General features: G+C 43.6%; 1 protein-coding gene across 2 annotated transcripts in view; it reads left to right on the top strand.

Moving 5' to 3' along the window:
* Positions 1–14,254, top strand: part of LOC147706455 (complement C1s subcomponent-like) — a 102,731-nt gene that overhangs the window by 46,884 nt on the left and 41,593 nt on the right. For both annotated transcript variants that reach the window (XM_086932963.1, XM_086932962.1), the window contains exons 3-4: positions 2,742–2,955; positions 8,036–8,216. In XM_086932963.1, coding sequence (XP_086789089.1) covers positions 2,742–2,955; positions 8,036–8,216 — 395 coding nt within the window. The remainder of the gene's footprint in view (positions 1–2,741; positions 2,956–8,035; positions 8,217–14,254) is intronic.

Below are 14,254 nucleotides of genomic sequence, written 5' to 3'. Positions count from 1 at the left end.
CGGGACACCCCCGTCGGGGGTAGCCGTGCGCTTTACAAGCTTCAAAAATAATAATAATAATAATAATATTGGCCCCTCATCCAGCTGGGAGTCTGGCAGATCTCGGTCCCCAGTCCTGGTTCTCGCAGCTTGAGGTCCTGGTGCTTTTCTTTCTTCCCTAATGAACTTGCCTGTTGAAGAATGTAAAGGACACATGTTCTCACCTTTATAGTCCAAATACAGAAACCGATGTGATTTAATGTCTAATCCATTGAAATGTAGGTTGTTAGTGTTTGCTCCTTTGAAGGGCTCTCTCCTCTTCCCTGTTCTTTGTCAAAGGGACAGCCGGCCACCGCAGGACAGGTGCCAGTTATGACTAATGCTGAACGAGTGCAGCTCAGGGTCTCACGTGAAGGATTACAGATGTAGGGAATCTGTTCCATAGCATAAGTGTCTGAACTGGAGTGGCTGAGTGAGCTAAAGAATGATGATGGATTAAACCCAGATCAGTTGACTGGGGGTGAGTGTTTGAATTGTCAACGCTCCATCCATCACCCCCTTTGGTTTTTCTTTGTTCGCCCTAAGTTGGCAGGGTATGCCCAGAAGTGGGTCCCTTGCTCACTTTGCCACTGGATTCAAGCTATCCTGGCTGATGACGACTGATAGCCAGAAACCAGTCCCTGGAAGCTTGTTTCCAGTCCAGGGAAGACATGGCTTGGCAGTTCGGGCTGCACTGTTCCCATGAGGCATGGGTCAGACTGTTTTGCATACGGCCATGTATGAACTGGGGTGGCGTAGTGAGCTAAAGAATGATGATGGATTAAACCCAGATTGGTTAACTGGGGGTGAGTGCTTGCAATGTTCAACACTCCGTCCATCATCCCCTTTGGTTTTGCTTAATTATTATGGGAATAGTAAGCATATGTTATAGAAGCCATTCATGATAGAGAAAAAACGGTTCTATTTGCCCAGTTCTGCAAGGCTAGCAGTCATTAACTATAGGCATCCTAGAACGCTTCTTTGGTTGGTGATGTCATCTGGGGTTTTGAGATCTGTTTTTGACGTTAGTTGGCCTTTAAGGGTGGAGTGCCTTTACACTGCACTAAAGCCTGTAGGCTGATTCTGGTCACATGCTATCTCAATGACAGTGGTAAGCAAAGTATTTGGTTTAAGTTCCCTTTCTGAGTAGTTCCTCCTAGAGGCTTGTTTAATGTGTTGCTCACTGTAATTCTGTAAATATTTGTATTTTAAACATAGCATTTTGCTGTTGGGTTAAAATAGTGTTTATGTCTGACCTGACTGTGTTAGATGCAGGGCTGGCTTTGGCACTTGTGGTGCCCGGTGTGACAACCTTTTTTGTTGCCTCCCATCACCTCCTCCTCGGATTCGCTCCCTACCACACACACACCAAGAGTGCCCTCATCTCTCCATAGCACCTCTCTCACATATATTTCATTTGTTTTAAAGCGCTGGTAAAGGCTGGCTTTACTAATCCACTCAGCTATCCACACAAAATACAGATCTGTTCTTTGCAGCAGGCATATTAACCCTCTGTGCTACTTTATGGCGAGTCAGAACTTCCACTAGACAAAACTCTGACACTCTTTCTAGCAGGAACATTACTCACAAGAGTTATCATGACATTTTTATTGCTGTCTGAAACCTACACGCTCAGGAAACTCTCCAGCAGGTGCTTTTAAATCGTAAGCACAGCGCCCTCCTTGAGATCAGAGCTCCACTCCGGGGCCACGCCCAGTGCGGCCGCACATGTGGCAGCGCCCTCAAGCCGGCCCTTCTAAGCTCCTGCATGCAGCATGCCTAAGCCATTGACTCGATTTCCCTGTAAGTTACAACTTTTGCCTGATCACATGCACATATCTATCTGATTGAAAGGTCTATTGCTTTAGGGCCACGGTGGTTGGGTTCAGTTCTTTAGTTCACCATTTCCTCCTTTACAAAGTCCCCTTTCAGTTCTTTCTTTCTTCATTTTTATTGTGGTTGTTTTTTAGAGGACATAACTAGTACTCCAGACATTGCTACCATGCTGTCTGTTTTCAGTTCATTACATTTTTCATGCCCAAAATTCCACATGGCCACGGCTTCTAAATTTGGAAGCATCTTGCAATTGTAAGGCCAATAGATAACATTGTTTTCCTGATCGAAAATGGACACCATTTACATGCAACATATAGGCCATCTTGCTTTGGTACAACAATAATACACTGTGCATAATACCATTCCAATATGTACACCCAGTTTGATATATACTGAGCGACCATCTTGGAATGGTATTGTACACAGTGCATAATACAAGAAGCAACACATTGCATCTAATTATGGTGGACATGTTAAAACGTTAAACCAATGATACACAATACCTAATAAAGTCCAAAGATAGTCGCCCACTGCTATGTTTACATTTTTACCTATTTTAGATTGTAAGTATATACTCATCACATTTAGGTGGAGGCATTTTTTTCTACTTTTTCAATCTTTTAATTCCAACACCTGTCTAATAGCCTACATCCGCTTGCTGAATTTGTCTGTGCATCTTACTGTGGACTGGAGAGTGGGTAGACAAGAGAATGAGTCAGTGAGTATATTAATGGATGCAAGAGTGCAAAGAGGAGTGACAGAGTGCATGTAAGTATCTAAACTCACCAGTGACTGAAGATGTACTTTCATTTACAAACCATGCTTATTGCCATTGCCAATGCTTGTTGTACCATTTACACTGTCTGCATTTTTTCACCTTTTCCAAGGCTCGCCCCAATTTTCATCTTCCTGGTGCCAGCAGCCAGTGCACCAATGCCCGGCATGTACGGCGAAATCCTGTCACCCAATTACCCTCAGGGTTACCCTAATAATGTGGAGGAGTCTTGGACGGTTACTGTGCCGCCGGGCTACGGCATCCGAATCTACTTCACCCACCTCGACATCGAGCCATCGGAGAACTGCGGTTATGACTCATTGCAGGTATTGGTATAGAAATATCAGGGATCGCGAATGTCAGGATTGAGGTGCATTGGATGAGCTGTGTAGGAGACACAGTTTTAAAATATATGGGGTGCTCAAGGTGGGAACTGAGGTGTACTGGTGGAGCTGTGCAGATATTCACCTGACAGTAATGTTGAAGGTTAGGTTCAGGGCTCAGTTCTGACATACCACAGGTGTAGGAGGTCAAGTAGAAGATGCATTGGCTGACCTGCGTGTATCAGTACTGGAAATGAGGGTTGATGTAGGCCAGGATTGAGATGCATTAGTGGAGCGGTTTGTGGGCCCTAATATTGGAACAATAATGGTTGTGATAGTCACGACTGAGGTGCGTTGGCAGAGCTTAGTACTACAGTACTTCCTAGTACTGCAACAGTAATGGAGTTGAGGGTCAGGATTGAGGTGCATTGGCAGAGCTTTGTGTGGGTCCCAGTACTGCAACAGTACTGGAATAGTAAAGAGCTGGGGATCAGTATTGGAATAATAAGGGTGGTGAAGGGCCGGATCGAGGTGTATTAGTTGAGCCGTGTGCGGGTCCCAATACTGCAACAGAAATGGGGGTGAAGGTCTAGATTGAAGTGATCGTAACACAATTGGGCAGCTTGGCTTTCTGGGATGTAATGGAAATATCTCAAACCATTGCCTTAAGTTTTTATTGCTAACAAAATGGAGGACATCAAAGTATTATTTGAACCAGGGCTGGCTTTAGCACTCGTGGCGCCTGGGGCAACAATCTTTTTTGGCGCCCCTGCCTCCCCATGACCTCTTTCTCGGATTCCCTCACTACCACCCGCCAAAAGTGCCCCTCATCTCTCCAATGCCCCTCTCTCACATACATGGTATTTGTTTTAACCCCTTCGACGCTCATGACGAGCTCAGCTCGTCATGAGTTACGGTTCTCGTACGCTCATGACGAGCTGAGCTCGTCATGTAACGCGGGTTTTTAAAAAACTCAGCGCACAGCGGGAAAACCGCTAGCGCGCATGGTGTTAAAGCGCTGGTAAAGGCTGGCTTTACTAATCCAATCAGCGATCCACATAAAATACCGATCTGTTCTTTGCAGCAGGCATACTAACCCTCTATGCGGCTCTATGGAGAGTTAAAACTGCCACTAGACAAAAATACGATCTCCCTCTCTAGCAGGAACATTAATCACAAGAGTTATCTGGACATTTTTGTTGCTGCCTGAAAGCTGGACGCACAAGGAACTCTGTAGCAGATGATTTTAAATTGTAAAATATTGCTAAACACAGTGCCCCCTCCCCCTGAGGTCACTGCCTCCCTCTTCCAGGTCAGCGCCCAGTGTGGCCGCACTACTCGCACCGCCCCAAAGTCGGCCCTGCATTGAATTTACGTTTATTCTTGAGAAATCTTGGATAATATGATTGATCTTTTCGTTATAGAGAAATTCCAATAAGATTAGCAGTCAATTAATATGTTTTCATTTGAACAGAAACTTGCATTGGGGTGTACTGCCCTTAAAAGGCTTTTAGTGAGACATACAGTCTCAGATAATGAGAAATTCAGCCTCAGTAAATTGTTTGTTGACACATGAGTGTCTTAGAAAATAAAATACTCTGAGTAAATTAATTTGCTGTTTAACTTCAAAAGCAAGAGGGATTACATACCTACACAAATATGTGTTATTACAGTGCTAAAAATATCCACTGATCACAAAGTTCAAGGATAGTGACGTATAACTGACTGCGTGATTGTTTCGTTCCACTTCTGTATTTATTATGATCTTCTAGCAAGTACTTAAAATTGCCAAGGAGTTTCTGTCTGAATTTGAGGAGTTTTCCTCCTAAGTAAAACCCTCTACAGTAGGCACTTGACACCTTTGGTTTGTATATCAAGTGCAGAGTGTCACTAAGGCTACTGGGACGAGTCACCCTTTCCTCTGGCAATCAAGAAGGAAAATTGAAGAGTCTAATATTTGACCCTGTTTGCCCTTCAACAATCTAGCCCTAGGTTTAACTTTAATGCACTTTATCATTCACAGTGAAATGCCATCTTGGAAGTTGTTACAGCAAACAAATGATGGGCGGAATGCCTTCAATACAAACAGACGTGGGTCCCGGGCTCACTGTGCCACTGGAGCAAGCTGTCCTGGCTGATAAGGAGTGAATCCCCGAAACCGGTCCTAGGATGCTTGTTTCCAGTCCAGGGAGGACCTGGCTTGGCAGTTTAGGCTGGACTGTTCCCATGAGGCACAGGGTCAAGACTGATTTGCATATGGCCAGGTCTTAACTGGGGTGGCATGGTGAGCAAAATAATGATGGATTTAACCCAGATCTCTTGACAGGGGGTGAATATTTTGATTTGTTCTGCATTCCGTCCATCAATTGTGCGTCTTTTTATCTGGGAGGGATGGCATATGTATCGAAATCTATCTTGTGTATCTCTAAAAAAGAATTACAGTTATTAAAAATATGTTAGAGTCTTACCACAATCAGGTTTGTTAGCCCTTTTGAATCCTAACCAAAGCATCAAAAAAGTCAAATTGGCAACCACTTTCATAGAGCCCACCATCTTTGAACTATATCATGCATGTTGGGGGTCTAGCAATTGGATTAACTTCAATACACCATAATTTTTCCAGAGGAACGCCATCTTGGCATACATATAGAAAATTTATCCTAAAGTCTACCTCTAATTATGTCATTTGCAGATATTTGAAACTTTAACCTATTTTCAATAAATGTTTTTTATCAGAGATACACATAAAGGTAAACCCAGGGATAGACTGCTGATGTGGATACCCTCATTCCAAGATGGCGGGTATAAAAAGCAGCAGATGCTATTTTCTCTTTTTCCGTGCTTTGGTTAATATGTGAATGGACTATCATACCTGTATTTCAATTGATCTCAGCAGGGTTGTACATTTAAGGGGTATTGCTTTAATCAAGTTATTTGCAAACATTTGGGTTAACATTACTCATACGTGTTTAAAATGTTCTGAAATTGTTTTCTGCCATAGTGGGGCTTTATATTATTTACCTTCAGTAGAAAAAAACATCATGCAGTATTGACACCGTGCGATTATATCATTATATAAGTGTATTTATGCCAATGTGATTTCTATATTTATCACTGAACTTTGTCTTAAACATACATATTGTACTACTGTAATGACTTACAGTACCATACATATTTAATCCCGTTGCTTATAAAATGAATTAACAGATTTATTTTCCCAGAGTAATTTCTTTTCTAAGATATTCACTAGCCAACAAACAATTTTTGATGTTGCATGTGTAACTAACAGCCTTTTAGGTGTACGCAGCAATGTAGGTGTCTTTCATCTACTTAAATTTTTTTACCAAATTAGTTTATTTTCATAATCAATTTTTAGCTGATTTTCTTCCTTTAGACTTCGAAATTACTGTAAATTATGATGGAGTTGCCCTCATGAAGGAATACTACCTCATTATCTTAAATTCTTTATGATTATTGGTTCAAATGAAATCGATCACTGACAGAATATCGGAAACACAAATATCATGTGGACAGAATATCATGTGAAAGTTATCAAGGACCAAAATATCGAGAAGGTAAGTGCATATAGGTAAGTATAGATTTACTGTTCTTAACTCCACATCTACGTACCTTGGAGATATATTTATATCATCAAGTCACATACATGTGGAGTTATATATAGTAAACTTTCCTTACCTATAGAAACTTACCTTCACAATATTTTTGTTCCGATATTTTTGACACCACATTGTGTCCCACGATATTTGGGTTTCCGATATTCTGTGTAAATACCAATGAAATTATATTCATTGACTGATACAACTTTTTGAATTTCTGGGTTGAGGTATACTGGATGAGCTGTGAGTGTGGTTTAAGTGTTGGAATAGTAAAGTGCTATAGATCTGGATTCAAATGCATGGGCTGAGCGGTTTGTGGGTAGCAGCTTTAGAACATAGGGGCATCTAGATCACTGGCCTTTGTGGGTCGGATCCAGTATTTGACCTGTAAGAACAATGAGAGTCACATTTCAGATGCTTTGGCTGACTGATTGTGGCTTCCAGTACTGCACTAGTAAGGGTGATATAGGTCAGAAGTGAGGTGCATAGGCTGAGCTGCATTTGGCGCTTACTATTGGACTAGGTAGGTGCTGGATGACGGGGTTGAAGTGCATTGGCTGAGGTGATGGTGTGAGTTAGGATTGCTGTGCACTGGTGGAGCTGTGGGTGTGTGTGGGTCCCGCTACTGGAGTGGCATGGATGATGAAAGGTGGACTGAAGGTATATCAGCTGAGCTGTGTATGGGCATGGTATTGAAAGAATGGGGCTGATGGAGGTCAGGGCTGATGTGCATTGGGAGAGCAGTGAGCGGGTATCAATACTGGAATATTAGGGAATGAAAGAAGTTGGGGATTGATATGCTACTTGTTTTGGTTCCAACATTAACACCTTCCATGCTCATGACGAGCTGAGCTCGTCATGAGCCACGGCGCTCCGGTGCGTCATGAGCGGTGGAATGCTCACACGCGGGGATAATTCCCCTGCTGTGCTGAGCGTTCCACGGGAACGGGTGCAGCTGTGACGAGCTGAGCTCGTCATGAGCACAGGAGCACTGTGCCTCATGACGAGCTGAGCTCGTCATGAGCATGGGGGCGCAGTGCACGCCCCCGCCCCCCAGCACTGCGGGGGAATTACCCCCCGCAGCGAAGCGGTTAAAACATTGGAATGTTGGGAGCTCCATTGAAGACGATGGAGTAGCTCCGGGCTTATAATAGCTGGTAGAAGCCCGGTGCTCTCAACATTCCAATGTTTGTCTCATTTTTCTTCCTTTCTAATTGTGAACATTCCGGCCTTTGTGGGTGGAATGTTCTAATAGCCTTATAACCCTTCTGACTCAGGCTATACCGGTTGTTAAAGGACCTCTCCTTCGTTATAGGCCCTTCCCTGCAGCTGGGTCCTACGACTTGGGTTTAGGGCCTTTAGCAACCGGTACAGGCCTCAGCAGTGGGCTATACGGCTATATTAGAATGGTCAGCAGTACTGCTGCTTTGGATTGAACTATGTTTCTCCTTTTTACTTGCTTCTAGATTGTGGTTGATGATGTCATAGAAGCCACCCTCTGTGGTCAGACGTGGAGCCAGGGCGGGAAAGAGACCGGCATGAAATATGACAAGTATTTCCCATCCAACACTCTTACAATGACCTTCAAGTCTGACTTCTCCAACCAGCAGCGGCACACCGGATTTGCAGCATACTATGTGGCAGAGGGTAGGTGGCCCTCCAATAAGATGACTATCTCCTTCCAGGTTATCAGGGACACTTTCATGGGATCACCTAATGCACTCTGGGTATTTAGTCTTTCTTTTATTTCATTGAACTTATTAAACTACTGCAACTGAAAACAATGAATTGTAGCTGAAAAGGTCAGTATAGGAAACAGTGTTTGTAATTATCTGAAGTCAAGAAGTCACCCTACCCTTCTGTGGGATGTAGCAGAAAATGCATCTATAGGTGTATAGTATATGTCTAAAAATATGTTTATCATGCAAAATCGATAAAAAATAGTGATATCACAGCAAATAGAGACAAAGCTTCACCTCCAGTAAGCCGTGGACCATATCCTGCCAGCTCCTCCAAAAATTACCAAAACATTCATACATAATCTTTACATAGGCAATCGAGGGATACACACGACAGAAGCAAACTTTTGGTAATGGTGCTAGAAGTTGCCTAGTTGTCTCAGGAGAAGAGTACAAGGGGATCTTGAAAAAGGAATAACAAAGGTTCTTCCGGACACTGAGCCGGCTCAATGGAGCATGATTGTTTTCCTGGACCAAGCATGAAAGTGAGACTTTGTACGTCAGAAGCTAAAAGGCCCAAGTGGTTTGGTTTGATATAGGCATACAAAATGGCTGACAATGATGCAACATGGCATTTAATAAAAAACCTATGTGTCAACAACAATTGGATGATTTCACAATATCTACCTTATTGCACCTCCAGGTGACAATCTAATGCAGATTTATTGCCATCAATCTGTTCATTTCATTTTCAAAATGATCAATGTTGTTGTAATTTTCAGTGAAACATTTGTAAGTCCTTTTATTGCTATCATCATTTTCAGGAATTGTCAATGGAATGGCCAGAGCCTTTATTGCTGTTGAAACGATGAAGGGCACACATGCAAATCTGTATGAGAATGTAAACGAGCAATAACAAAATAAAAATACCAATGACTATTTCAAAAATCTTTCTCCCCATCCCTGAAAGATACTTATAAACCAAGACCAGATGCTCCTTCATCCTTTCTGAGCCAAACCCATCATGTATTGTATTTAGGGCCATATGTATCAACATCCTGATTTGCGATTCTCAAATAGCGATTTTTTAGAAATCGCAATTTGAGAATTGCAAAAAGGGATGTATGTAAAAAATCGCAATTTTTTAGCGATTTCTTAATATTCCTTAATTGCGATTAGCGAATTGCGAATCGCAATTGAGGAATACTTTCCCATTCATTTCTATGGGCCAGGAATTTCAAGGGTGCAAGGGTGTCATGAGGACACCCTGATACACCCCTGAAATTTACATGTGTGCGCATATGGCGCACATACATGCCCTAAGGGCATGTATGTGCGCCACATGGCACCTTTACAAATGCCAAAAAGTGCATTTGTGAAAGAAATCGCAAATTATCACCAACTTGAAGTTGGTGGTAATTTGCGATTCCTTAAGGCCAAATTGTTTGGTGCTTCTTACATTGCATTTAAGAAATCGCTAAATGTGCGATTCCTTAAATGCAATCGCAAAAAAAGAATCGCAAATTTTGCGATTCCTTATTTTGCCTTAATACATACCATTTGGCAAAATTGCGTTCGCAAACGCCAAAATTCTGTGAATTTCAGCGTTTGCGAATGCAATTTTGCTTGATACATATGGCCCTCAGTTCCTTGACACTTTCTTTAATGTAATTTATTGGCTCATGAGCACCGAGAGAGGTCTTATGAAAGGAGGTTCAGCATTCAAAGTCCATTGTGGCACACACACCATACTTGGCTTCCAGGACATAAGGTAGAGCCAGTCTGATCTTCAAAATGTCCGGTCTTTGGGCTTGTAGCTGGTCAGAGATAAATCCCAAGTGGTCGCTTCTTCCTGAACTTTGGCGCTAGATTGAACTTCGTGGATGCTCTGGTCCATTCCATATGTGGGAAAGAGAAGTGGAGAGAATCAGGATGTCTTAGAGATAGCTCTGGGCAGTCTTTGCCGAAGTGAGCATTGATCTATAGTGTAAATAGTAGCACGGACCACACAGGCAAGGGAGCATGTTCCAAACCACTCTCTTTCATCCAGGTATATACTTGATTACCATATCAGTTAAGTAAGTGAAGCTATCACCTAGTAGATTAGTTGGCATTACACCCAACTTATTTATGTGGAGCTGACAATTTAGGGCCAGATGTAGGTATCCAAATACCGGTCGGAAACGGCCAAAAATACCTATTTTCGGACGTTACCGACCGTTTTTTGGATACTGAGATGTAGGGCATCTTAAAATACAGATTCGATAAATTTACAGAATCAGTAATTTTACTGAATCAGTCAAATTACCGATTCAGTAAAATTACCGAATCTGTATTTTGAGATGTAGGTGGCACTGTAAACAGTGCCACAGGGCTTTGAGGATTCGTTATTTACCACCAACTATTAGTTGGTGGTAAATAACGAATACCTGAGTATATGTAAATCTGTGCATGTACACCTGTACACCTGTACCCTTAGGGCACATACATGCCCTAAGGGCATGTATGTGTGCCACATGGCACACAAGCCCTAATCAGGGGTGCAACAGGGTGTCAAAGTGCCACCCTGCCACCCTTGAATTATTCGGTATTTACCGAATGACATTCAATCCTATGGGCCTCCAGGCCCATAGGAATCAATGGCAAATACCGAATCCTACCAATTCTTTACGGAATTATTATCTACATTGGATTTACCGATTCATAAATACCCAATCGGTAATATGAATCCGTAAATCAAAATTACCTACATCTAGCTCTTAGTTCTTTTGAAATTGTTCCTTCCCCTGATTTTGCCGACTCTGTATCTTGTGTTTCAGGGGTCCTCTTCTGTCTAGTGTAAGTAGCAGGGGCCACACAGGCATGGGAGCATGTTCCAAACCAAACACCCTCTGTGCAGCCAGGTATGCACTTGTTGACCATAGACTTAAAATTCTCCAGACTTCCTATCAGGGTAGCTATGATGGTGCACTACTCCTGAGTTAGTTAGTTACTTGGTTTATTGATTAATTGCTTAGTCACTGAAAACCTTTGCAATAAGTGACAGTTTTAAAACCCATAATACACTTTGTTACTTGAAATCAACTAAGATAAGGTGCTAAAACTTATTTAAAATTGCCAAGTTATAACATAAAAACGTTTATAAAATACGTAGTCAAAAGCTATGTGCAGAAAACAAGTTTAAGGTTGCAATATTAGATGGTAATTAAAACCTTTTTAAAATTCCATGGCTCACTTCTGTGTCATTGGTCCCGCTGGAAGGTCGGTATTGCCTAACTAAGGGGCCGATTACGATGGAAACCTCTATGGTAGCAGGAAACGACCGCCCGCAAGGACCACGGCATAACCGCCGGTCCAATTAGGATGCTTCGCTGTCAAAATCCGACTGCGGCGGTCGGATTCTGGTGAATAACATTGCGTCGGTCGCTGCTGCCAGCAGCACCGCCGCGATATTAAAAGGAGCATGTCCTGAATCTCCCTGCACAGTGCCTGCCACCTGACACAGGGAAATGTAGAGGGGTACCATGGGTACCCCCATGCACCCACACTCCCCCAACATATTGGGGGCCCGCAATGGGCCCCAGAACAAGTCTCCACCACCCTTTTCATGGCAGTTCCACCGCAGCGGAAAGGCCGCTACCTCCGGCATCATAATCATGCTGGCGAGGTTTGGCCCTGATCTACAACAACTGTAGCGGTCCAGCTCCGCCCACCAGGCAAGCGGGCGGACTACAACCGGCGGAAAAGTGGCAGGCGGAAAATCACACCACCGCGCTGATGACAGGCGATGCTAATCGGACCGGCGGTTTTCCGGGTTTTGATTACGGGCGGTTGGCTGCCGCCGGTATGGCGGTTGCCACCATTTAACCGTCGGCGGCTATCTTCCCGCCATCCTAATCGTGCCCTAAATACAGTGTGGTAAAGGGAATCTGAATAGAAAGGGGTGGGTTATAGGCCTACTATTGAGGAGACACTTGCACCCCTCCCCCTGCAGCCATGGGGAATGTTGGTTCAGAGGAGCAGGTCTGTAAGCAGATGGCTGGGCTGAGGCAGGAGGTACAGCAGGGGCAGAAGGGTCGGTGCCCAAAGGCGCTGATGCTCAATTGCAAGGTAGACCCATGCCGGCGTCCCACAGCACTTCACAGCAATGTTGGTGGTGAGCAGCGCTTGATAGGATCCGCTCCAGTGGGGTTGAAGAGCTGACTTTTGCCTGTGAACTTTTGCAAAAACCCAGTTGCCTGGCTTCAGGTCGTGGCATGCTCAGGAGGGCAGTCAGGCCAGGCAGCTCAACTCTGCAAATGGAAACTGCAGGGACAGTGAATCAGATGCCCGCAGTATTTATTGCGAAACTAATTCATCGTTCAAGTGCAAGTCGAAGGTGGCCTCATGAGACTCATGAGACTCAAGGTCAGCCCATGATTGTCTCTTAAGGGCCCAGTCCCATTTTTCGTCACGTGATGGCTCTGATTGACTAGATTGCCAGAGGTAGAGCATCAGGCTGCTTCAATTGGGTTTTGGAGCATATTTTGACTATCTTATTTTTTAGAGTGGAATTGTACTTTTCTTGAGGATTCAGGGTGAGGGGCCCAGTGGAAATACTGTCTCATCCCTAAAGCATTGCACACTTCTTGGACTAAAGAGAAAATAAATTGGGAGCCCGATCACTAGACAACTTTAAAGGCATCCCAAAGCGTGGGATGAAATACCTTGAATTCTTGGCTACTGTGGTGGCATCTTTGTGGTAAATGTATAGGACTTTATCCTCACCAATAACTTACATACAATGACAAGCACATCGGAGTAGCAGCAACATTTGGACATCTGAAAAAAGACCATCTGCACATGGACAAAGGGCCCCAGTGGAGGTGGGTGGGCAGGGGCGGGTGAGGTCCTTTTTCCTGTATTGTGAGCTTGGCAAGTAATGTAAGAGTGGCAATAATATTTTGATGGAAGGAAAGATAGGCACATACCAGTGGGTCCCTGAGGTACTAATTATACCACCCCTTCCAAAATGCGCTGTTCATATAGGCAGGAGAAGTTGGGGAGCAAACATTTTGGGGCTAATACTTTCCGGGGGTCTCTTTTACAATTCTGCCTAATCAATATCTGTTATTTAGCATTCAATGCCTGCTCCTGTGACAGAGCCAGAGAGTAGCTACAGGAAATACACCAGTTTGCTTGAAATGCATTGTTACTTCACCATTAGAGGACAAAGCAGCTTTCTTCAAAGCTTGAGAGGGAGGGTATTCCCAGGGACCCTTCGCCTTTTGAATCTTAATGAGCAGCACATTTAACAACGGTGATTTTGAAAGGCAGCATAGGTCCATCTACTAGCTTTCAGACATAGATACCATTTTAATGGCGTTTCCAGCAGGTGTGAAGAACCCTCTTTGCACCCAAAAAACATCCCAAAGTCATGGGCCACTCCAAAGGTATATCTTGAGTCTGTGAACACAGTAACATTCTTATTATTGACGAATGCCTAGACAAGGGCAAGAAACTCAGCCACTTGGATCTAGTGCACTTGGGGTGAATGCTGATTTTCTACAACTTCTTGTAGGGGCATTCAGTAATGCCAGCTATGTGGTTTCCAGTGTTATTTCTAAGGTAAGAACCATCCACCAAATTAACGAGTCCACTAAAGGGTATTGTTGCATCGCACAGACGCCAATGCTGGGTTTACCCTCCCAAAGGCTTGCCCCCCCTCCTCAAACTCTATCCAGATGAAGGGTTCAGGGATGTTCTTTTTGACATAGTTTTGGAGGGGTCGCACCAAGGCAACAAATCCCATATCATTGTCTATAGTATCCTGCGATTCCCAAAAAGGTCTGTGCTTGAGTACACAGTGGGGGGCGATTTACGGATAGCTTCACTAAATATCGCACCTGGACCTGGGTGAGACTAAATTGCTATTTCTCTTTTGAAGCTTATGCTCCTTCTTAGCTAATTTAGTTAGCAGGTGTATGACCTTGCATTGTTCTAAGGTGAGTGTCACGAGTAATAAGG

Source organism: Lissotriton vulgaris, chromosome 7 (genome assembly GCF_964263255.1).
Source record: "Lissotriton vulgaris chromosome 7, aLisVul1.2, whole genome shotgun sequence".
In the NCBI taxonomy this organism is placed as follows: Eukaryota; Metazoa; Chordata; class Amphibia; order Caudata; family Salamandridae; genus Lissotriton; species Lissotriton vulgaris.
This window is presented reverse-complemented; position numbering and strand designations above follow the sequence as displayed.